General features: G+C 39.4%; 2 protein-coding genes across 5 annotated transcripts; one reads left to right on the top strand and one right to left on the bottom strand.

Annotated features, from left to right (window-relative positions):
* Positions 1-122: 122 nt before the first annotated feature.
* Positions 123-13086, top strand: LOC144642561 (cathepsin L-like). 2 transcript variants are annotated; one of them, XM_078501536.1, is made up of 16 exons: positions 123-368; positions 2585-2701; positions 3091-3267; positions 4508-4604; positions 4919-5032; positions 6329-6445; positions 6526-6551; positions 7006-7102; positions 7995-8075; positions 8499-8618; positions 9028-9092; positions 9394-9484; positions 9714-9762; positions 10335-10359; positions 11760-11851; positions 12320-13086. In XM_078501536.1, exons 1-15 carry the CDS (start codon positions 165-167, stop codon positions 11832-11834), a joined length of 1455 nt encoding a protein of 484 aa, XP_078357662.1. In that variant the 5' UTR covers positions 123-164; the 3' UTR covers positions 11835-11851; positions 12320-13086. The 2 variants fall into 2 exon arrangements, with proteins under 2 accessions (XP_078357662.1, XP_078357661.1); XM_078501535.1 differs by having other exon boundaries at positions 124-368; positions 11760-11843.
* Positions 12445-22567, bottom strand: LOC144642562 (proton-coupled folate transporter-like). Of its 3 annotated transcripts, none has more exons than XM_078501538.1 (7): positions 22457-22567; positions 20048-20275; positions 18536-18848; positions 17161-17703; positions 16203-16286; positions 15363-15522; positions 12445-14576 (listed from the first exon to the last, which is right to left on the bottom strand). In XM_078501538.1, the coding sequence occupies exons 2-7, from the start codon at positions 20264-20266 to the stop codon at positions 14441-14443; spliced, it is 1455 nt and encodes a 484-aa protein (XP_078357664.1). In that variant the 5' UTR covers positions 20267-20275; positions 22457-22567; the 3' UTR covers positions 12445-14440. The 3 variants fall into 3 exon arrangements, with proteins under 3 accessions (XP_078357664.1, XP_078357665.1, XP_078357663.1); XM_078501539.1 differs by having other exon boundaries at positions 20048-20294; positions 22465-22509; XM_078501537.1 differs by lacking the exon at positions 22457-22567 and adding an exon at positions 22290-22407 and having other exon boundaries at positions 20048-20294.
* Positions 22568-23699: the final 1132 nt, after the last annotated feature.

The raw sequence follows: 23699 nt of genomic DNA, 5'->3' as shown, positions 1-23699 counted from the left end.
AATCACGACGCGACTCCGTTGGGCGGCACATTATACATACCCCCCTATATGTATTTTGTACGAATTGCGTGCCTATTCTATAAAGCTGCAATGACGTCATGTTATTCTGTCTTGAAGACGGAAATCATGTGACGCAGGCTGGCACGAACTGGACTGAACAAAACATGGCGTTGTTTGTAGTTTTCTTGGCTGCAATTTTGGTTCCTTCTTGCCTTGGGTCTGATGGCCTGTTAGGAGGAATAGAGGAACGAAAACCTGATGACCCAGAGGTCCTTGATGCGCTGGATTTTGCCATGAACGAGTTCAATGCCATGCAAAACAACTTGTATCGCTTGATGCCGACCAAAGTCAGCGATGCTACTGTGCAAGTAAGAGCAAAGCTTTGTTTGGGTTTTTTTCAATTTCGATGAAAACAAAAGGTTGATATTTCGCCATGAACTTGAATCAAACGAGGTACAGTTTGCCAGGATGCTAAAATAGAGGGCTAAAGCGCTGAATACGTTGTTTATTGTGTCCCGATCTGTTTTTCAAAAACGTCTTGGGAGGCCCAATCGAAGTTATCTTTCACTTGAAGTGAAAGCTCCCTTTTCTTGCAGCTAGCTAGCCAGTATAATTTTTATTTATGTTATTGGTACATGGATAGTTTCATCCTGGGATGACGAGAATCAAGTCTCATAAATGCTGAATCTTATAAGATCTTGTACCTACTCAGTAAAAAAAACATTTAGTTTTCTGCTTATTTGCCATCGATCGGCTGTGACTTATCCAAAACAAAACGAAACTCATCCAAATATGAACTAACTCATGCATATGTTAACGCAGTTACATGGCTTATGATTAAGGTTAATGTACGTGTATAGCTGTTTTTTTCATTGAAACTCTGGTAATTCTATCTGGAAGTTGAAACTTTAGACCAAAATAAATTGTCATGAAGCTGTGCTCCTTGCAAAAATGCAGCTGAACTGAATCCTGCAATCTGATTGGTTAAATAAACCGTTTGCATTTCCATCTGCCCCCCTTACACAACTGACACATATACATGCTGATTTTCAAGTATTTTTATGTAAGGAAACAAAAATTTTGTTACATTTACAACTCATGAATTTGTCAAAAACAAAAACAAGTCTTGTTTTTGTAACGAGGACATTTAGTAATTTTTTCTGGGTTATCTGCCTACGTGTAGATGGGCTGAAACAAAGAAGTTTACATGTATATGGGCTATTGATACACCTGAAGCCATAATATCAATGGTGAGAGTTCTGTATAGCCCCAGTTAACCTGCGATCAGGCTTTCTTTTTTTCGCGGCGAAGGGAAGGAGAAAAACAAGAAAGCCTGATACAATTACTTGTCAAGTCGTCTGCCGCCCCCCTAATTAAAGTATCTTTCAACGGGAATGTCGACGGTGCCATCAGATAAGCGTGAGCTTGTAGCAAAGGTGGTCAAATTCAAATTTGGTGGTCAAAGGTTTCTTTTGGCAATCGTAGATGAGTTGTGCGAAAAAGTTGAACAAAAATTGCTGTCTCTGTGAGAGTAGCGTTTCGATTGGTGAGGGTACTGTTCCGCTTTGTGAAAATAAAGTTAAGACAGACCTGCACGAACTCACCATGTGGTATTTTGTGGTCTCAAACATGTATTTAAATGATTTACCCTTTTTGAATGAGCTGATCCTAGGGTTGTAAAATTTGTTTTCAGTAAAGGCTGATTTTGTTTTCAAGGCCGTAGTTTTGTCACTAGCACGATTGTCTGCATGGCGTCTTTGGTGGTGCGCTGTTGTAATAATCTTCGACACCATTAGCTACCATTGGTGATGGATCACGCTTTTGCTGAATCCCATCAGAAGCACCACAAAAACATCTTTTCCTTCACAAACTATTCGTCAAGAGAGATTTTCTTAAAGCTAGAAAAACTTGCTCTCTTCTTCATTCCACTCAACACCCGTCAGACAAAAAATTATCCATGGGCGATATGTTTTGACCGGAAGTTAACCTGTAACTCACTTAGCCAATCAGCATAGAGTTCTAATGTTGCCTTTTGTTTCCTGACCAATCAGGAAAAAGTCCAGATTCTGGACTTTTTACAGACGACTCGACAAGTAATTGTATCAGGCGTTCATTTTTCCGTTGACTCCTCCACCGCGAGAAAAATAATGCCTGATCGCAGGTTAAGCCCCAGTAGAACTGAATTCAATTTCTGTCACACCATCAGGCATTAGGAATCACTAACTTGTACACATTATTTAGTATAATGTTACAGTGAAATGACGATTTCTCAAACCTCCAAGGGTAACCAAAATTCTATTCAAGAAATCTTGGTGTTAAATATATATAACAGTTTGACTGAATGAAGCAAATCAAAGAGAAATGGCTTTTTTATTCAAGTTATTGGGAGTTTGATCGCTGGGTCCAAGAAATCAGGATTCTCCTGTACGTATATAGAGTAATTTCTACCCAATAAATTGCAGATGGAACACTTTTCGTCAGTTAGTTGTACTGTAGTTACACTTGTAACTCTACTTGCTCTTGGGTTCCTTAATTAATTTACACAGAATGTTCAATTGACATGTTTACAATCTTTAAATCTCAGGTGGTTGCTGGTCAAAAGTTCTGCATGGTCGCTGAGGTTGGCGTTTCCCGAAGCTGCCGTAATGATGACGCGCACAAATCCGCTTCTTTGGAACTCTGCCCTGTTGATACACTGGAGGTATACATATTTACATTTGTATTTATTGCATTACTACAACTGTTGCACTAAAGAAAATTGACACTATTCTGATTTTATAGAGTGGTATGTTTCACTGTTAAAATTACTTTAAAAAACATTTGCCAGGCTGCATGTAATTTTTTGCAATTTTGCTACAGTAATAGGTACTGTATTGGAGCCTCTGTGTTCACTAGTCTCTGTGTTCGAGGCAAGTTGCCGGCCATCAGGCCAGAGCTTATTTTAGTTTCCATCTATTTTTACTCCCCCCTGGATGGGATGCTAATCCATTGCAATTTTGCTAATAAGGGGAATTTAAATGAATGCTGAATAAATTAAAGGTTGCCCTGTAGTGGTAAATGATACTACGGGTAACTCTTGTTTCTCCACAGATGCAATGTCGGTTTGTGGTTTACAGTGTTCCATGGGAGAAGAGACAAGAACTTGAGAACCACGAGTGCGTGGGTTTGAAAGAAAAAATTATGTCCTGTGAGCGAAGCAACCCTGCCAAGCCGATATCAAAACCGGATCAGAGTAATGTTGTGGAGGAAATGTTCATAGAGACTAAGGTACCATATACATACTTAATTATACATGTATGTGCAATGTACAAGTGTTTGCACAATCCTTGAAAAAACAATGAGTGCTTAAAAATTGAAACATTTGGTTTTTTTCTTGAATTGATGTGATATAATTTGCAATTGGATGAGATTTCCTTGAACTTTTGAGACTCCAGGGATCCATATTCACAGTCATCCGGTCGTCCGAGACGACTAAAAAATCGTACGGACGACCAAAACATTACGAAGACTCGTCCGCTGGACGACTTAAGTTTGACTTAATGAAACAAAAAAAACATTTATTAAATTTTCTTATGAGTTACCTGCGTTCTGACCACTTGTCGTTTATTCGTAACTTTTAGAAAACAGAGAATAATTTGCAACTTTCTGTCGCGATAAAATCATAATTTTGGCCGCCATCTTGGGATGATGCGGTATTTTCCATGAATGAAATCATTGCAGGCTCAATTTTCAAGCTGTCAACCGCTGATATTTTGTACTGCAGCTGCATCCGTGAAAACACGAGGCGATCGCATCAGCTGAGATCAGCTGATGTTGTGATCAAAATGCGCTGTTTATCTTGGTGTGGCACCGCCAGCAAAGAAAAAGGTAATGTTAACGCTTCAGAAAAGCAAACCAATAGAACAAGAAGAGCGAAAGTGTTCTTTTCTTCTGTCATGGCAGTCAAAGAGGCCCTGGCTTTCATTTGTGCCTGCATCGTCCGCTTCCGCCAGCTCCACATCACAAGCCGCTTGGGGGCACGATGTTTAGTGAAATTTTATAGGTCAGCAGCCAAAGTAGACATTAGTAGAAAGTCTCATTAACAAATACTTAAGCATCAAACTTTATTATAACTGACACGTTGTCTCGTAGATTTCATGACAATTGTATACAGTGTTACATGTAATAACCATAAAAAAGTCAACTTTTCATTAACTTGTTGTACAGTCACCATTCTTCACTTTTGAGCGGGCAAGTAAAATTTTGCCAGGGCAAGTATGTCGTCTTAAATACTTCTCCGGCTGACGACTTGGAAAAAAAAACGAATATGGATCCCTGTAAATAAAAAGCAATTTAGTTCTACCTAAATTTTTTAATAACATAGCTTCTCACAAAGGTCAGGGCTGTTTTTAAGTAGATTGCGAGGAGGCCTTTTTAGGGCTGAAGGGGTGGGGTATGGTACGAACAAGCACTCCAAAACTAAAAATGTTCATGAAAGTGATCTACTTACTCTCTTTCACTTCCTTAGCCAAAGCCTTCAGCCTCTGAAGGTGATAAGAATTTGGATGAGTCATTCCAGAAATTTGTTGAAAAGCACAAGAAGTCTTATGCAACTGACAAGAATGGTGAGTTCCAAGTATTTTAATTGCCTTGTAATGACAGCCTGGGGTTTCAAAATGTTTTGAAGTACGTAGGTGCCAGCAAGTGGAAGAGTAGGAAGCTGTGACAATATATGTCTTGTCTTTGTCGCAAGCTGATTGCTATGATCAGAGTAACTGGCCACATATAATCAAGTAGCGGGTGGAACTCCAGCAGTTGCCCTCTCGTTTGAAAATTTTAATGTATAGTTTGCACTGATCTCTTGTGCTACAGTAGCTGCATGTACAGTTGCTAGTTATCCTTCAGTTACACGGTTTTGTCCTACATTTTTATCTGTCAGAGTACAAGAAACGCTTTGCAATTTACAAAGACAACTTGGTCAGAGCTCGAAAGATGCAGGACATGGAACAGGGCTCTGCCAAATATGGAGAGACAGTGTTTAGCGATCTGACAGGTAAATGAATCTACCTGTAAAGTTTTCAATTTAAACTTGTGTTGAAACAATAGCTTAATTAGCTTCCAAGTGAGATTTCACATGGTACAGCTTAGGAGCCTTTAAATGTTGCGCAGTTGTTCCCTGTGTACAGTGATGGTTGTGTTGATCCTGTCAGCTCTGGTGACAGTAAACTGTGTGTAAACAACTTTCGCATGTGTGCATGTGTGCAACTTGTTAACCAAACCAGAACAAAATTTTATCTCTTTAAGAATTGCAGGAAATATCATCTAGCATATTTGCATGATATGTAACAATGCAGGGGTTCCTTTGAGCAATACTGGAAATAAAATCTTGTTTTCATTTTCTAGAAAACACATGAAAACATTTTTCATTAAAACCTGTACATACTTGTAAACAAGTCATGTATGTAGAGAGTTAATTCCTCTTCTAAGTAATAATTACAGGAGACACTTTTGCTGAATTTATTATACATGTACATATGTAAGTGTACTGTCTGGTAACTGTCAATGGTTCCAAAAAGAATCCTATAAATACTCATGGCAAATAAAACGAACTGCCATAATCCTTTAATCTTGCAACGTCTGGTTTACAAAGTCCTCCATAACCTTTTTGGCCTGGGAGAGTTGAAAACACTGACCCCCGATCCGTGGACTACCCACTGACCCCCCACTCCGCGGATCACCTACGGACTACTCCGCGGACTACCCTTACGGAGTACCCCTACGGAGTACCCTATAAAATGAAACGAATTTATGTTTACGGGGAAAAAAAAAAAAACAGGAGAAACCTACCTGTGCCACTTGCACGATCGATCGAAAGAGCCGCCATCTTGTTTACCTCGATCGTGCAAGTGGCACAGGTAGGTTTCTCTTGTCTCTTTCCCCCGTAAACATAAATTCGTTTCATTTTTTAGGGTACTCCGTAGGGGTACTCCGTACTTAAGGGTAGTCCACGGAGTAGTCCGTAGGTGATCCGTGGAGTGGGGGGTCAGTGGGTAGTCTGAGGATCGGGGGTCAGTGTTTTCAACTCTCCCTTTTTGGCCTTATGGCCTTGTACTTACAGCATGGAGCACTGACTCATAACAGTCTCAACAAAAATACAAGGCTAAATACATTTGCAAAAAAGCCTGAGGTTTGACTCTGTTTGGAACAGTAAAACTCATGTGGCTTTGTGTCATGTAACTCTTAAATCGAGAGAAACTGGCGCCTTATGCACAAGAATACCGATGTACAAAACTTAATGCTGTAGCATTTACAGTACTAGTTAATGTTTAGAGACAATCTTTATTTTCAGAGGAAGAATTCAAGAAGTATTACAGAATGCCTGGATGGGGTAAACCTCTATATGAAATGAAAGAAGCCAAAATTCCAAAAGGAGAAATTCCACCAGCATTTGACTGGAGAGACAAAGGTAAGTGTTCTTCTTGTTATATGAACCTTTATTTGTTTGTTTGCACATGTACCTGATTATGTTTAATATTTTATTGTTAGGTGCTGTAACTCCAGTAAAGAATCAAGTAAGTAAATGGCTTTTTGTCAGTGGTAATACACTAATTCCATGTAATTCACTTCCAGTTGTAAATTTGACATTTGGCTTGTGTTGTGTTGCACTTAATAATAATAGGTTTTTAGTAGACAGCTGAAAATTAAACAAAAAAGGCAAAATAAATATTGCAGATGATGCAGAATTTTTTACAACAGAATACCTGCTGTGGCTCTCATGGGTGTAGTCTTATTAAAAGCCATTCAAAAAAAACATTTTACTCTGAGTCAATGTCAGTATTTATAAGGGTCAGTTGGATGCCAAATTTTTAGTCCAAGTGAGTTCTTCTTTAAAATGAATCAGAATAATGGAGATCTCCAACATGTACCTGCATGTATAAGCATAACTTGTGTGCATTTTATGATCTCTGCTTATACTTAGAGTTAGTGAAGTGCATCTGATGTGAATGTCAATCTTGCCTTATTCAGGGTCAGTGTGGTTCATGCTGGGCTTTCTCAACAACTGGAAACATTGAGGGACAATGGAAGATCAAAAAAGGCAAGCTGGTCTCCCTTAGTGAACAAGGTAATAAAATATTTCATGCATGCACATTTTGTTGCTAAATACAGGTACAAGCTCCTCTCTGTAGATTACTTCTCTGTACATAGATTCATGATTATAACATTTACTACCTTATTGTTACTTATTTTCGCGGGACTTAATTTTCGCGATTTTCGTGATTTTCAAAAAATCGCTAAATTAAAGACCCGCGAAAATTAATTCTAAATGATTTCTATTGTATTTTTTATGCTAATTACGTATTTTTGGCCAAATCGCGAAAATTAAGTCTCGCGAAATATTCCTGTTCCATTTTTGCGAAATTAAGTACCCACGATTTCAAATAAGTAACAATAAGGTATAAAATAATTATTGGATGTTTGAAGGTTAATTACACTGTTGTTACTTACTGAACATTCAGTGGAATTCTATGAAGACTACACATGTGTTTTAAATATGAGGCACTGAAAAAGATCTATTTGGTTGGTCCAAGAAACTTTTTGATATGCTCATGTGCCTAATGGGCAAGGGCCCAGGCAAGTTAACTGGTTGCTGGCTGAATTATAGCATACTAAGACAAGTAATTAACTGACTCGGACAAGCAAATTTGAGAGCTGATTACAAGTCTGAAGGGCAATTCAAGTTTTTTTTCTTAAGCCCTGAGTTATCTGTGAATTTAGATTTTTTACTGCCCTACACTACCAATGCTGCTCAAAAAATTTTAAGTCTCTCAGTATGGGAATCCTTTCTTTTAAGAGACAAAACTCATGTTTTTGAGAGGTGAGTGACACAGACGTCACATGTGAAAATCTATTAAACACAATAACTGCAAACTATATAATTCTAACCACTAGTTCAAATAGCAATGATAGCCCAGTGGGAACATCTCTCATTCATTTTCATTCATTTTAATTTACAGAGCTTGTTGACTGTGATACTGTTGACTCAGGCTGCGAAGGTGGACTGCCATCCAATGCTTACAAACAAATCATGAAACTTGGTAATTGTAAAACATGATTTTTTTGTCTTTATTTTTTTTCCTTGTAGTAGTGCACAAAGTTATTCGTGTATTAAAATGGGAATGGGAAATAGATGGGAATTTACGGTGGGATCTTCCACTAGGTGGCTTTTCTTGATCCCACTGATTCCAGATCAAATTGGAATTTGGAAGTGTTGGTTTTTGTGGAGGGAGGAAAACCGGAGATCCCGGAGAAAAACCCTCGGAGCAAGGACGAGAACCAACAACAAACTCAACCCACATATGGTACCGGGCCGGAATCGAACCCGGGCCACATTGGTGGGAGGCGAGCACTCTCACCACTGCGCCATCCCTGCTACTCTCGATGTTTCAGAGCTGATGGGATGTCAAGCTTGATTTAATTGAGTAAAGGACAGATTTTAAATTTGTTCAATTTGTGTACAGGTGGGCTTGAAACTGAAAGTCAGTATCCTTACGAGGCAGCTGATGATAAATGCAAGTTCAAGAAGTCAGAAGCTGTTGTGTACTTGAACGGCTCTGTGGCGATATCCAAGGATGAAAATGGTGAGATGTGCCTTCATTACATCTGTTAGTTTGGGCAACCTTCATGGCATTATGTTCTATTCCCCCACTATCACAAGTCTGGTCTGCATTCTTCCCTGTTAATCACACATCCAGGCATGCTTTGTGTGCCCCTGGGATAGGAGTACGGTTTATTTTCCCTGAACAGTGACTGGTTATATCAAGCTCAACATTTGTAATTTACAGTACCGCTCAAAATTAAGTTACCACCTCTTTGTATGCTGAGTGTTTTGCCGTCTCTTGTACATACAATCATGTATGTTACCCTCAAAATCAGTTGCACAGTCCCATTCAAATATATCATCACTATACCATTTACTTGTTTCGGATGAATATTTTTATTGTCAGCTTTTGCTCTTACTACATGTATGTGAATTATGTCACTTTATAGAAATCGCAGCCTGGCTAGTTGCTAATGGACCCATCTCTATTGGTATCAATGCCAACATGATGCAGGTGAGGCAAAAATCTTACAAATTCTCCTTACCAGTCACCATACATTTCCTATAGTACTAGTTGGGAGAATTAATATTAAATATTTATTTATCACAATGTGCCAGCACACTTCTCTTTGGTGAACATTTTCCAATAAATTATTATCCGGACCTGTCTGTTTATTTATGTATTTATATTGCAAAGAGAAGAAAGATTTTGATCATGTTTAAGGCTCTTTAATAATCGATATTGATATCAAAGTTGATAGGCACGAATTGAAGTTTTGCATTTTTTTTTCTGATCCACATTGACTTACCGGTAGTTTTACATGGGAGGTGTGGCTCACCCATGGAAGATTTTCTGTAATCCTGCTAACTTGGACCATGGTGTTCTGATTGTTGGCTACGGTGTCAGTAAGTATTGTTATATGTTGTGATTATTGAGTAACAAACAGGGCTGCATGGGAATATTTTTTGGCTTGAAGTCAAGCCATGGACTGTGTATCGCTTTGAATGGAAAATTGTTTGACATTGGTTCCCAGTGAGACAACTGCACTCAGTCAGATTCTTAGAAGAGGTTTTTCAGGTGTACATTAAAGCGAGATGCTTTTAATAACAACTTCATATTTTTCTCATATTTTAGAGAAAAGCTGGCTGTATGGAGATGAACCATACTGGATCATTAAGAACAGGTGAAGTTTTGTTATCAACAGCTATTGTTTAGATTTTACTTCTTATTAACCCTATTGCAAAGGCCATACTGGGATAATGTCTTTATGAGATTGACTACGCATAGTGAGGTCTGTACAAGAAAGACCAGCACATTAAACCATTCTCCCAGTACTGTCCTGAGCTAGTAAGAGTTCATAAGAATTTTATTATGTGGCTCCCATTGCCAGGCCTTCCCCCCCCCCCCCATTTTATGAGCCAGCTGGCTTAAACGTCGCTCAAAATGCCTGCGAAATACACCATGAAAAACTAACCTCAACTACCAGTATTAGCCAATTACAGTGCACATTAAAATAATGTTTATCTTAACAAGTTCAATGCCATTAATTTTACATGTTGTACATGTAGCTAATGCCTGTTTAACTTTGATTAAATATCTTCAGGTTTTGTTGTTGAAAACTATGCGTTAAAAATACCGGTAATATAAATGTAAATATCCAAAATGACTTTGGACTGGAATGTTACTGTTAGAAGGTTTATCATGTGTGTACAAATTTTATAGTTTTCTCATATAAGTACTTTATTTTCTTTGCAGTTGGGGAGAAAGCTGGGGGGTACAAGTAAGTTTCTTTTTGTTTCTGTCTCTTAAACTGTGTCTTTATCTTGCTTCCCTGCCTTTACAAACCATGTGTAACACCAGAAACCCATAAGGGTTGAAACGTGTAACTCCCTATGTTTCGCATTGTACAAAGCGTTTGCACATTCGTTTACACTAAGTACCATATTTGGAAAATCACGAGAAACATTTAACCAATCAAATTTACTATATTTGGATTAAATTCACAGCGCGCGCTTGCTCGCGCTCGATGGCGTAATCTTGTTTTTGAACAAGCTTGGTTGAATAAAGTTAAATTTGGTTAAATTCTCCTTTTTCATCTTCTTGAAGTAGTCTGGAGAACTTTGCTTCGATACGCTTAATGTATTTCTTTAGTTTCTGTTAGAAATTTACGGCGTTTAGGTCGAAATTCAAGCAACTTACCGCAAAATCAAAAATTATGTTGCGTGTGTCGTTACGTGTATTAAGTATTCGCTTACAAATTCTTTGTGTTTCCAAATATGGTACTTAGCGAAATGAATATTCAAACGCTGTGCGCGCGCGTTACACGTTTCAACCCTTATGGGTTTCTGGTAACACTTAATCACATTTGAAACAGAGGCCCTTGTTTTCTGTCCTGGACAAATCTATTTAGGTGGGTGTATTTACAAAGATGCAGGGATGACAATACCCACGTGGCTTTTTCGTCAACGGAGTGGGCAGGCAAAGCAACTTAGTAACATAGTCCTTTCATTGTTCGTGTTTAATGCTAATAATTGTCTCTTGTGCCACAGGGGCAGGGTTCAAAATAGCAGCCAGCTGTCGGCGGTAGCCGGCATTCGGACAACACTTGCCGGCTACTTTTCACCGAAGAAATAGAAAATATCATGCCTTGATCGGCCAACTGAAATAAAAGTTGCAGTAATGTTGAAGTAAACATTCCATATCAGAAAATAAAGCAGCTACAGGGCTAGAAAGAGCGACTCAATAGTTGCTAATGCGACCAAAATTTCATCTTTGTCGACGAAAACTTCTGGTTCAGTTACTGTTTAGTCGCCAATGTGGCGACTTCATTTCTGTGTTAAGATGAATAACGGGCCGCCCCACCTTCTCAGGTATTGTGTCCCTCCAGAAAATTATATTGAAGATCTTATTTGCTTCTCAAACATTCAAAATAAGAAAAGAAGTCGCATTGCTCCAATCTATTCTTTTGCTTTGCCGTAAAATATTGTATCACTTCGGAAAACTTACGAATAGCCGACTGTGTTTGAAATCGCCCCAGAATGCACCTGGGTACGTCATGTATGCAGATGGATTGTGTCCCTTGAAAATGCATAGCTCTCTAACAGCCGGGAAAAAATGAGCCTTGACAAAAAAAGCCGACAAATTCAGGCTAAAAACGAAATTTTATTTTGAACCCTGCAGGGGTACTACTGGATCTACCGCGGAGACGGCAGCTGTGGCTTGAACACCATGTGCACCTCGGCTGTCATAGACTGAGATCATCAGGTCAGTTGGTATGTTAGAATAATGTTGCTTACTTGAAGCCACATTTCTGAACATCTTAAAAGGTTTTCACACAATGCTTTCTCTCAACTACAAGTATTCCGTGACAACCCACATGTCTTTTTAAGTTTTTTTTTTTAAATTTGTAAAACAGATAATTATCCGCATAGAGCACATACAGTACATTCATTTGTACATGGATGTTAGTTTACAGATCACCTGGATCACCCCGGTGATCAGTTAAAGGTGTTCTTCCCAATGGAACATAAATACCTACTTTTTACAGCTAGTTCACATATTTCTCTGTTTGACCGTAGCGGCAGTTCTTTTATCTGCACATGAGAAAGTTCTATTTGGTAACAACTTTCAATCAAGTCTAAAACTCTAATATTACTATTCTTCAGAATGTGCTTGAAAATCATAAATGGGTGGTTTGTTTTTTCTCCAATCAGAATTGTATTTGTGCCTTCTTTTTGCAGGAATATCATCACAGCATCGAGTTTATCACTGGGACTCCACATTTGAATTTTATGCCTTTTTAGTCTTTTTATACAATCAGTAGTTAGTACAGCTTCTTTGTTTATGTAGTATAGGTTTTCATCTCTTTTTATTTAGAAATGACGACAAAAGCGGAATTTTAAAAGCATGATTGCTTTTGCGTTCCACATTTTTAATTGGCTCAGTTTTTTAAATGTATAGCAATTTATAAATTTGGTTTAATTGGAATTTAACATCAAGAAATAAGAATCCTTTAGGTGAATGACAGGGAATTTGTTAAAACAATCGAGAAAGGGTACTGAATTAAGAATTCAGTATTTTGATGAATGTTTTCTTTTTGGCAAAATACCTAGGGTAAGCAACAGCTCTAACAACAAGTCATTACAACACTGGTCGATACAGTCAACTCTCTCTAAAACGGACAATGTCGAGACCGGCTCCAACTGTCCGTTTAAGAGAGGTGTCCGTCTTGGAGGTCAGTTACAGTAAAACGACTGAAAACGGCAGGAACGGGACCAACATCAGGTGCTTAAAGAGGTGTCCGTTAAGAGAGAGTTGACTGTACTCCAAAAATAGAATTTTTAGAATCAACATTATTTTATAAATTCTCAATCAAGCTTACTCGTTTAGGGCTATCATTTTAAGTAGAAATTGTAGTCGGGAAATGCCTAACCTTTGTAACAAGGTAAAATGGTAGAAATTGTAGCATTTTATATGATATTAAAGCACAGGGTTTGGTGACTAACAATGAAGTGTGGAATTGACTGAGTAACGTAACTTTATTACATCAACTTGATTATCTTTTAGTTACAAGAAAATGCGTGCAGACAATGTGTTGTCTTTGACATCGTACATTGTGCCTATTCTATTGCAGTAAACCTACTAAAACCTTAGCTACTCCCTTGCACGAATTTTTATAGCGTGTGTAAACGAATGTAACTCTTCCTGGGCGCAACTCATCTTCCCACTCTACCAAGACGGACGTCAGAGTTCCCACCGACCGATTTCACCCATAAAAACCTTAGCAACTCCCCTTGAACAATTTTTTACATTAGAGTGAATTCGTGTAACCCGTTTTTTATATGTTAATGAGTCGTATAATATTCTAATGTTTGTGTACAATAAAACAATACACGAGTGGTCAGAAAACCTCAAAAAAAATCACTTTTATAGTTATACAGAAAATAAGTATAAACAGGACGTGTCTTTCTTTAAGCACTTCAAGAACATGTTCAACCTAAATCGAAAATTAGTTTGTTTTTCTTTACGGGATGTTGAATATAAAATGTTTGTCTAAAATCGCAAGACAATTCAAGGTATGATAAATTTTAAGCCCCGTTATCTGTTTTGGTTTTTACATATTGGTCAAATAATTACGATTTGTCCGCAATTTTATGTTTTCCTGTACAGCTCATTTAAATATTACACGGCGCATTTGCATATAAAAAACGGGTTACACGAATTCACTCTATTGACTGCTTCTTGCGTGCAATTCATCCCCCCTCTCCTCCCCGCGACGGACGTCAGTTTCTACCGGCCGATTCCAACCGAAATAATACCACACTGATGAAAACTGATGACGTAGCTATGCAGTGATCTGTGCAGTGCCTCTGATTGGCTGTTGCTCGGTTACGAATTTACGCGCGCAAGTAGCAACCAATCAGAGTGACATTATTATCTCTAATAGTTACGTCATCATTATGGAATCTCAGACGCCTGTTAGGGACTGACCATTATTTTTTTGGAGGGGGGGGGGGATGAAAAATATTGAAAAAAATTGTTTGCAGGGCCTGGAAAGACAAAATAAATTGTTTGCAAACACGATATGTATAACAAAATATAGTAAGAATTTCGAAAAAAAATGTTTGCAGAGGTGCATAAACTAAAAAAAAAGTTTGCAGTGGAAAATTTTTCATCCCCCCCCCCCCCCTCCAAGAAAATAATGGTCCGTCCCTTAGCGAAAGAAGAATTTAGCCCGGATCGAAAGACTTCCGTTTACTGAAGTTGAAATTTTTTATTCGTGCTTTCGGACTCGCAGAGATTTTTTTATAATCCTTGCTCTCCGCTCTACCCCCCCCCTCCCCCCATCCCGGCCCCGCCCTCTAAAGTGAAGTCGACTGGGGTTCTTTTTCGTTGTCGTTTGTTGGTGCCTCTTCAAGTTCCACGTCTTTCTCGTCCACTTCAGGTTCTGTCGCTGTGTCTGTCATCACTCGAAATGACAATGGATTCTTTAAAAATCTGTCAAAAAAAATTTGAAAATAGTTAATAATTGGATCCTTCCCTCTGGACTGTTTGGTGGCTATGTTTGGTGGTTATGGTGCTAGGAATGCGGGAATCGGGATCGTCTTTTGAGTTCTTCGGCAAGGCACTCACTCTCGTCCCCAGTGCCGCCTGTCCCTCTTAGCCGGCTGAGCCTTAGGCACGAGGAACAAGTAGCTCTGGCGATACATGATTTGATTGGCCGAATTTGAACAAAGGGAGTTTGAAATCTAGCCTATCAAATCAACCGTCTTAAACTCGTATAACAAAGGGATTTTAAAAAACGTTTAATTTGATTGGCTGTTACTTTTGTTCAAATCCTACCAATCAAATCATGTGTCCCCAGAGCCACTTGTTTCCCGTGCAAAGGTTCAGTTGCTAAGAGGGACAAGCCGCTCTAGGGACGAGAATGCAAGTCACTTTGTTCCCGCAGTACCTCTTTTCGCTCGGGAAATTTGACAACAATGCTGAGGGAGGGGGAAACAACTCACATCCGAGGGGGGTACTCCTAGTCACTTCATGACACAGCGACAAGCCTGCGTTGAAAGCGTTCCCGTACAAATGGAGAGTTCTCCACATTTTGGCCGTGTGATAATTGGGGCGATAGCAAAATATTACAACCTCAATTTTCGCGCGACCAAAATGCAGCAACGCTTGCTACGCAGGCTATACAAAAACCGGAGTTTGCGCCAGCAATAATGATGAGCTATCTGCCTTCTCCAATCGGACTTTAAACTTTTTCTGTGTCCAAGCTCTGTTACTTACTTGGTCATGATAAGAGGAATGATGATAAGAGCGGCGCTCACAAGGAAAGGTAACCCTGGGAAGCCAAAGTTAGACGATCTGATGTACATTGGGTTGAAAATAAAAGCGCCGAGGAAGTTACAGAATGTGTCCACTGTCGTCACAGACGAGAACATAGCACCTATAGAGAAAAATAACGCTTACATTATTAGTAGTGAGACGGAAAGCTATTTTGTGAGCATTAATAAAAAAAAAAAAACACGCGTCTTTCGGCGCGTTCATATCTATCCCCCGTAAGCCGTCGGTTATATAGAACAGACAGAAGCCATGAGTTGTTGTTAAGCCTAGTAAGCCGGATAAAGCGTACAACAGTGTTTACACGCGCGTATGAAGCAAATGCAAGCAGACAGCAGCAAGAGATGTACTTGATAAGATAGCAGATGAGACCGATCTTGTCATATAACAGTATCTCAGGAAAGCGAAAATGTCTTCAGAGCTTTTTGTTTCTGTAAGAAAAAAGAGGGGCTCTAGGGACGAGACAGTCTTTACAATTCTTGCACCTGTGCACGTGGAGAGTAATTTATTAACCCAAAAGTATTTAGGCTACGACTGAACGGATTTTCGTTATAAAGGGTCAGTGGAAAACAAAAAGTGTGCTGCCAATTCCGCTTCCAACACAAAACTCTGCGGACAAAACTAGGCGAAGTCGAGTGCATATCCTAGTAAAAAATAATAACAATGACGATGATGATGATGATGATGATGATGATGATGATGATGATGATGATGATGATGATGATGATGATGATGATAAAACACAATACTGAATACAGACACAATGATGTGAAGGATAAACCTCACCTCGTTCATCAGGATCGACAATCTGTGACATCATTCCTTTGTACAGCGGTACAACAGCGCCTCCAAAGATTCCAATGACTGGAACTAAAGAAAGAGAAGAAAGTCAAATTACAGTCAACTCTCTCTTAACGGACACCTCTATAAGACGGACACCTCCATAAGACGGACACCTCCATAAGACGGACACCTGGGGATGGTCCCTGCCGTTTTTCAAATTATTGTTGTCCCTGTTTGTAGGTTTTGTTAAAGAAAGCGACTTTCAACACACTCAAAACAGACGAGTATTTATTGTGCATAGGTTTAGCTTTATTATCTCAAAATTACTGGTGTCATATTTCCTCGACTCTCTACAAGACGGACACCTCTCTAAGACGGACAGCTGCGGCCGATCCCGAAGGTGTCCGTCTTAGAGAGAGTTGACTGTATAGCAGAAAGCAATTACAGAGCCCAATCAGGACAGTGCGACCGAGGTCGACTCATCTCCAGTCGCACGATGGGAAGTTCCCCTTCCCATCAGCCTCTGTACTTTACTCTCATAGTGCCTCTCTCCACCCAGGTGTATAAATGGGTACCGGCAAACTAATGCTGGGGGTAACCCGGCGATAGATCCAGTCTCATAAGGGAGGGACCATAATTTCCTGGAGGGGGTATGGAAAATGTTCTTCTACAAACCTACAAACATTTTTTTTCGAAATGCAAAATATTTTATTTTACACATATTGTGATTGGAAGCAATTTATTTTGTCTTTTGAGGCCCAGCCTGCAAACAATTTCTTCAATATTTTTCATACCCCCCCCCCCCCCTCCCCCTCCTCCAGGAAAATAATGGTCCGTCCCTAAGCTTGTACCGTAATTCTACTGGACCTTCCTTTAGTGTAACAGTTGCTATTGTTTGAAGCTAGGGGCACTGCTCCTGTTGTTTAGTTTCAATAACACAAACACCAACGTTCTATCTTACCTAAGAAAACCATCCACGTACGGTCACAAAAGGCGAAGAAAGCCAGAGAAGCACACTGCGACACCATACCAACCCTAATGACATTAATCTCGCTCATGAAACGCTTGAGAATTCCAATGCCCGCGATGCCTCCAAAACCTTGCATAAAGAACCTAAATGCCATGAATACGCCCAGAGTTGCCGGCCCCCAGCAAAGAGGGGTGCGTAGGACAAAAAGTGCCACCACCCCACTGATACCCATTACGCCTAGGGTGAGTATACCGTCCGAGATTAGAAGCATAATGAGATGTTTTCTTCCGCCGTTCCTCGGGTTTTTGTACACGCTCCAGATTGCTCTGAAGCTGTCGAAACTGAAAAATCGCATCTTCTTTTTCTGGCTTTTCTGTTTGGACTCTGGCACCATGAAGGCCGCCCACAGCACAGCGGCTACGTGACAGGCGAAAATGAACCAATAAGGTGGTATGAAACCGAGGTTCTTTAACCACGCACCGCTGGTCAACTGGCTCACAACTCCGCCAATGAATACTACGAACTGGACTATAGCTGATGAAGAAAAACAAGTTAGCGTTTAGAACCGAAAAACAATAATCTCTCAAACAACGCGCCAGTTCATTTGCTAAGGGTAAAGCGACTAGGAGCATTGCTTCAAGCGATACATGGGAAGCAAGTCCTTCGCAAGCTTTCCCTAGCATTCAACCTGACTTTATCCACCTATTCGTCGATAACTATATCAGAAAATGTAAAATTCCAAGCCTGGCATGATTCTAGGCACTTGTGAGTTACGCCTTAATGCAAAATCTTCCAGTGTGAGTTTGACAAGTTCATTTTCCTGAAGATCATACTCAAAAACATTTTGCATCAGGCTAAAACTCAACTTGGTGGGAGAGGGGTGAAGAACTTCCGTGTGAAAGTGGCGGGAATGCTCGTCGTCTCTTTTAGGGGTGTTAATTGCTGCTTTAGGTCTCCCTTAGGGTGTTGAGGACAGAACATCGTGTTTTACCCATCAAGGTTTCTTGAAAGATTGCAGGCGGAAAAATGAAAAACACCGTGGTTTAGATCAGGCATAAAATGTTTTAAACTTCTTCATAAATTGAAGCAGTCGATGACAACGTCTTCATCGTTCACAAAAAGCTCAAATTTGTTTTTCTGTTTTAGACTAGTAAGGCTGATCTTAGGGGACAAATAAAATTTGTGTCACGCCCAAATTATTCTCCTTCAGTGTTTTAATTTAAATTTTCCGAAAAGCAACCCGGTCTTTTAACAATGAGCCCTCCAGTCGAAACCAAAGGTAATTTCATTGCTATGTCAAATTACTACTTAGTTAATACATTTCTCACCGAAAAATGTAATTATAGCTAAGGGCAAATATACCTACCCATGTGAATAGCAAGTCTTTGCTCAGAGGTGATATCAGCAACGTACGAAAACGCAGCCATGGTCATAATCGTAGCGAAACCTGAAAAGCCATTTATCGCCTCGCCGACAAAAAGGATATATACAGGCCACTCTAGGTACATAATAACCAGGATCAGAATGGCCTCGATAGCACTTCCAATAGGAGGTGCCAGCAGGGCGGGACGTCTTCCACCGGTGTCCGTCCATGGGCCCAGAAGAAGGACCATGAAAATGGATGGTAGAGAAAGGAACAGAACGTTGCCCATGTCGATCTTCGCGGCCAAGTCTTGAACCTAACAGAAAAACACAGGGTAACAACATCTTTGAAACTAAAATGCTCACTCAATTAAATTGAAGCTGATTAAGGTACATTTACCGTCGCAGCGAATTTGGAAAGCTGACGTTCAGTTCGAACATTCGCTCCTTAATAAAGGGTTGACGGAACGATTTTACGAAGAGAGCAAATAGGTTTCGACGAAGGACGTAAAATTAGCTGGTTCGTGTTGTGCTAACAACACCAAATCATGTACTGTAAATGATCTAATAAACGCCCGGGGCGTCTATTTAATTTTAGGGATCCTAGCGGGGGCTTAACTGTAACAAAGTCAACAAAACAAATAAGAAGTGTAGTTTGCTCGCGGAATAAGACAGAAAACAAAGTTTGTGAGTAGGAGACTTATCTAATCTGCGCTAATGCAAAGCCAAGAGAAGTAGTTCATAGTTCGATATCGATGTCTTAATCGTCATCGGGTCAACCATGTTGGCATCGTTGGCCTCTTCGATGTCCAAGTCAAGCAAGAAACTAAATCGCGTGATTATACTCTGTGGAGCGTTTCCCTGGTTTTTGAGGCGATTCTTGGGGGGGGGGGGGGGGCGTATTTACACCTCAGGGAAGGGGGGCGTTTATTAGATCATTATTTGATAAGTAGAACCTTGGGGAGAAAGCGTCCACTTCGGAAAGGTTTTTATAATCGCGGCATAATACAGTGTTTGTATGCGGCTGGGACCATGACGAAGTGTCTATTTACAGAAGTTGTCAGTTGGTGGAAGTTTAAATGCAACTCTAGCTTTCCTCCCGAGTCAAAAAAATTTCTAGCAATGCAGGCTAGTGGTTTGTCTGTACAAAAAAAACAAAAAAAAAAAAAAAATTTTTTAAAAAAAAATTGTTTTATGTTTTTAAAAAAAAAAAAAAAATTAAAAAAAATTTTTTAAAAAAAAAAAAATTCCAAAAATAATAAATTATTATTATTATTATTATTATTATTTCTTTTATGCTTACGAGAGTGGAAGTTATCTTGCATTAAAAAAAAACGCTGGGAGATATGTAAACGAGACCGCTTAAAATAAAAATTCTGATTACTTGTCTTCATTATATTTCTTACAGTTCAAGTTGGCAGTACTTGAACATGCTGTAGGCTTTATTATAGTCGTCACGCAACGCTGGTCGGTGAGTGGGAGAAGCGTGGCGTGGCTGCGCTAATACCTACAGTACCTCTTTTTCCAGCTCCTTCAAGGACGAGTTCCCAGTATCTTCGGCGCATCCTTTCTCTGAAGTTTCCGAGATGTTATACGGGAATCCCTTGAACTGACTGACTCTAAAATACACGTACTGTGTCATGACAGGGAGGCTCATGAACAAACCGAATGTGTAGAATAACACCACCGGCTCCACTGTCAGGTAACGCCGCCATCTTGGCAAATTCGGCGGCATTGCTGCGGACTTGCGGTTCTTTACTAAACTGTAAAAAAAAGACGGTGTTTTTGAATAGGCTTTATGGGACTGTGTCACGGACTTAAGCTAAATTTAGGCGTGTAAAATGACAAACAAATTCGTTGAAATATAAAAATAACTTCGTTAAACAATAAAGGGACATTTGAATAACACACCAAATACAAAAGAAGGTACGGGTGGCCAAAAGCGACGATGAATGAAACGGATTGCGATATGGGTTTTGGAATACTGTTGGGCCATAGTCTCCTCTACTAACTCTGGTTGGGCTGAACAGTTGTCATAGTTCCAGTAATTGCTGGTTTTCACTGTCACGCAATCAAAAAATAAATTCGAAACCATTCAACTACAGAAGCTATGAATTTCAAATATTATAGACGATAAATAGATAAACAATTTCTCCAAGTTTCAGGTCTGTGCGTTGTACCGTTCGCGAGTTATTTGCCGAACCTTTCGACGCACATTTATAAAGCTTAGTATGGAGATACCATAACTGTGTCCTTCCGAGGGACACAAATATGGCCGCCGTGATGTCAGAGAAACCATCTGGAACTCAATTCTGTTTACAACAGCGGCATCTTTGGCTCGTGAGCTAGTACAGTTTCACATAAACACCACTAATTATTTCTGAAATGTTCAATCTGCTGGAAATGAAAAGGAAAGGCCTTTTTTCAAACAAAACAGCTATGTCACGGCACTTAGCTTGATGTCACATACGACGGAGAACTCAAATATTCAAAACGCTCTGTTTAAAAACGAATGACACTATCGATCTGGAAATTTGCAAAAAGATATATTTTTAGTTTATCTTACGTCTAATGACAACGAAAATTTAGCAGGCCTAGTGAATTTTGATTTCAGAATTTTATGACGTAACATGAAAACCAAGAATTTTGTTTGCTTTTAACTTTAACGTCCGGGAGACACATTTGGTTGCAATGAAGCCTGTCATTTAGAGAAGTATTTTTTTTGCAAACTGCATTAAGTTTACAAAACGTAATAAAATAAACTTAACTAAGCCGTGACACAGTCCTTTTCATTGATGCTTAGTCAGACGTCGGACAAACATCTTCGCGTGATGCTTATTTCAAATGTCACGCAAAACGTAATCGGTCACGCAAAATGATTTTTTTGTTGAAATTTTTGTAAGCAGCACAAATCATGCAAATAATAGAACATGCATGGTTATGTTTTTATGTTCGACCATGCGTGACGGTCGAAGACAGTCACACAATAACATGAGCAGTGGGAAAAAGACTGAAAAGAATAAACATTGCTTATATGCAAATATGGTACCTATAGAGACATCAATAGGACAGCCAGCAAACTTAGCACAAATGTGTCAAAAGAACGCCTCTCTTAATACATATTATAAAATACTGCCTGGCTAAAACTCCAGCCGTCTACAAAGATTTCATATTTTCGACTAGCGTTACAATTTCGCGCTCAAACTGCAAAGTGCTGTCCCGGGAGTGCTGTTCACTTCTGCGCGAGCAATTTGATTACATAAAGTTAATGAAATCGTATTTGCTGAGGCAACCTTTCAACTGACTTTCTTTTCAGGTAGAAAAACAAATAGCGATCGTAATACACGAAGACAATTACAAGTTTTTACTTAGTGTATTACGTCGCCGAAAGGGTCGCAATCGCCCATTGAAGTGAATGATCTCCTGCCCAATCGATGTCCCCGGCCGGACGGCGGCTTGATTATATTTTATTACCGAACTAAAAATGGTGTTTGATTTGTAGTATTTGTTGATTTTCCCTTGTGACGATCTACAGCCACCGAGTAATAAACTGCTGCAACCTTTATATCACGATCATAAACATTGCAGTCGAAGCAAGCGCTTTACTAATACAGTGTATTTTATAATATGCTTGCGGCAAATTGCCCCATGCTTGAGAGGGCTAGAGTTCAGTTCTAATGTTAAAAGCTTAACCGACAGCGAGGGCAAACAATAAATACAATCTGTTATATTTAAGTGCTAATTACAAAATCACTAACCCGAATCTCTTCGTTCTTGTATGGTAACTTGGTTGATAATATCCTTTTGGTGCTTTAATACCCGGTTTAATACTGTTACTGTACGTTTGCCCGTTATAAATACTAACCGCTGTTTACTCTGACTCCGAAAACTCGCACAATAAATTATTCAATATTGTTCACTTTACTGACTCACCTTTAACCCTGAAAACAAATCGGCTTCAGAAGTAAGTGTTAAAGCCGCAGAATATAGTCAAATTGCATTGCGTGCGTTACTGTAAAGTTTCGTCCGGACTTGCACTTGAATCACGCGTCAACCGAACGAGTCCTCCCTGAGGACGTCACGCAACAAAGAGAAGTACTGTGTGACTTGCAAGTAACGACTGCTATTTCTTGTTGCGTGACAAACTGAAGGAGACTAGCACCAAGGTTCCAAAAGGGGGAAGGCTGAAGCCTGGGAGCCTTAGCTGTGAAGCCTTGAGGTCCTAGAGCCCCATTGCTTTGCTACTAATTTGGAGCCGTGTTATTTTTTTAGTGGAGACCTAAAAATGTTTGTCACAGGCTAGAGATTATGATGGTTATGGGGGAGAGGGTAGTGGGGGGAGGGGGGGGGGGGACTAGGCCTTTCTCGATTATGCTAGCATTTTTTTCGGCATTTTTTGGGAAAACGAGCCTTTTTTTTCGTTTTTTCTTGAAAAAGAATTGCTAGCATTTTCTGTCATTTTTCATGACTGGATCCAGATTTCAGCACTCAGAACTCAGAAGGATAAATAATCCTAAAGTTTCACAGTTTTGATTACTTAATTTGATTGTTTTCTGTCTGTTTCGACTGTTTGTGCGTTGTGTTACTTGTGTACTTGTGTTGTGTTACTTACGTGTGTGTTTTTTTAATTTTTTTTTAACAAATTTTTTAATATATTTTTTTTTATTTCTTATTTTTATAAACAAAGAATTATTAAGTATCACCTGTTGTTGATATATACTACTTATAACCGAGGTGAGGTCATTACAGGGAATCTCAGACCGAGGCCTTGATGTATTGACCGAGCGACAGCGAGGTCAATACATCAAGGCCGGGTCTGAGATTCCCCTGTAATGACCGAACGGACGAGGTTAATAAGTTATTTATTATATGGCGTTTAATTAAGCACTATTCAAAAAAGAGTATAATCAAGGGAAAAAACACTGGAGGTAAAACTCGCTCTCTTGTGGCTCTCTTCGTCGCTCATACTAAAGAAGTATCGGTATGCTTATATTTTTCTTTCAGTTATTGAAAAGATAGTTATATTTTGTCGGCATTTTTTGTTGTTTTTGCCCCCTTGCTAGTAGCTTTTACTCACAACTCAAAAAACCGTCGAGCCGAGAAAAATTTTCATAATGCCCGGTCATTACAAGAAAATAATGCCCGCTCAGCAGCCAATCAGAGCGCGC

This window comes from Oculina patagonica, chromosome 2, assembly GCF_052425735.1.
Source record: "Oculina patagonica isolate OP01 chromosome 2, crgOcupat, whole genome shotgun sequence".
NCBI lineage: Eukaryota > Metazoa > Cnidaria > Anthozoa > Scleractinia > Oculinidae > Oculina > Oculina patagonica.
This window is presented reverse-complemented; position numbering and strand designations above follow the sequence as displayed.

Bases quoted from the DNA above. Each gene is read 5' to 3' on its own strand.
- LOC144642561 (XM_078501536.1), top strand. From the start codon at position 165: ATGGCGTTGTTTGTAGTTTTCTTGGCTGCAATTTTGGTTCCTTCTTGC. The intron at 369-2,584 runs GTAAGAGCAAAG...TTTAAATCTCAG, and splicing joins TCAGCGATGCTACTGTGCAA to GTGGTTGCTGGTCAAAAGTT. The intron at 2,702-3,090 runs GTATACATATTT...GTTTCTCCACAG, and splicing joins GCCCTGTTGATACACTGGAG to ATGCAATGTCGGTTTGTGGT.
- LOC144642562 (XM_078501538.1), bottom strand. From the start codon at position 20,266: ATGCCGCCGAATTTGCCAAGATGGCGGCGTTACCTGACAGTGGAGCCG. The intron at 18,849-20,047 runs GTACTGTAGGTA...TTTTTCTGTTAG, and splicing joins TGAAGGAGCTGGAAAAAGAG to GTTCAAGACTTGGCCGCGAA. The intron at 16,287-17,160 runs GTAAGATAGAAC...CTCTTTCTTTAG, and splicing joins TACGTGGATGGTTTTCTTAG to TTCCAGTCATTGGAATCTTT.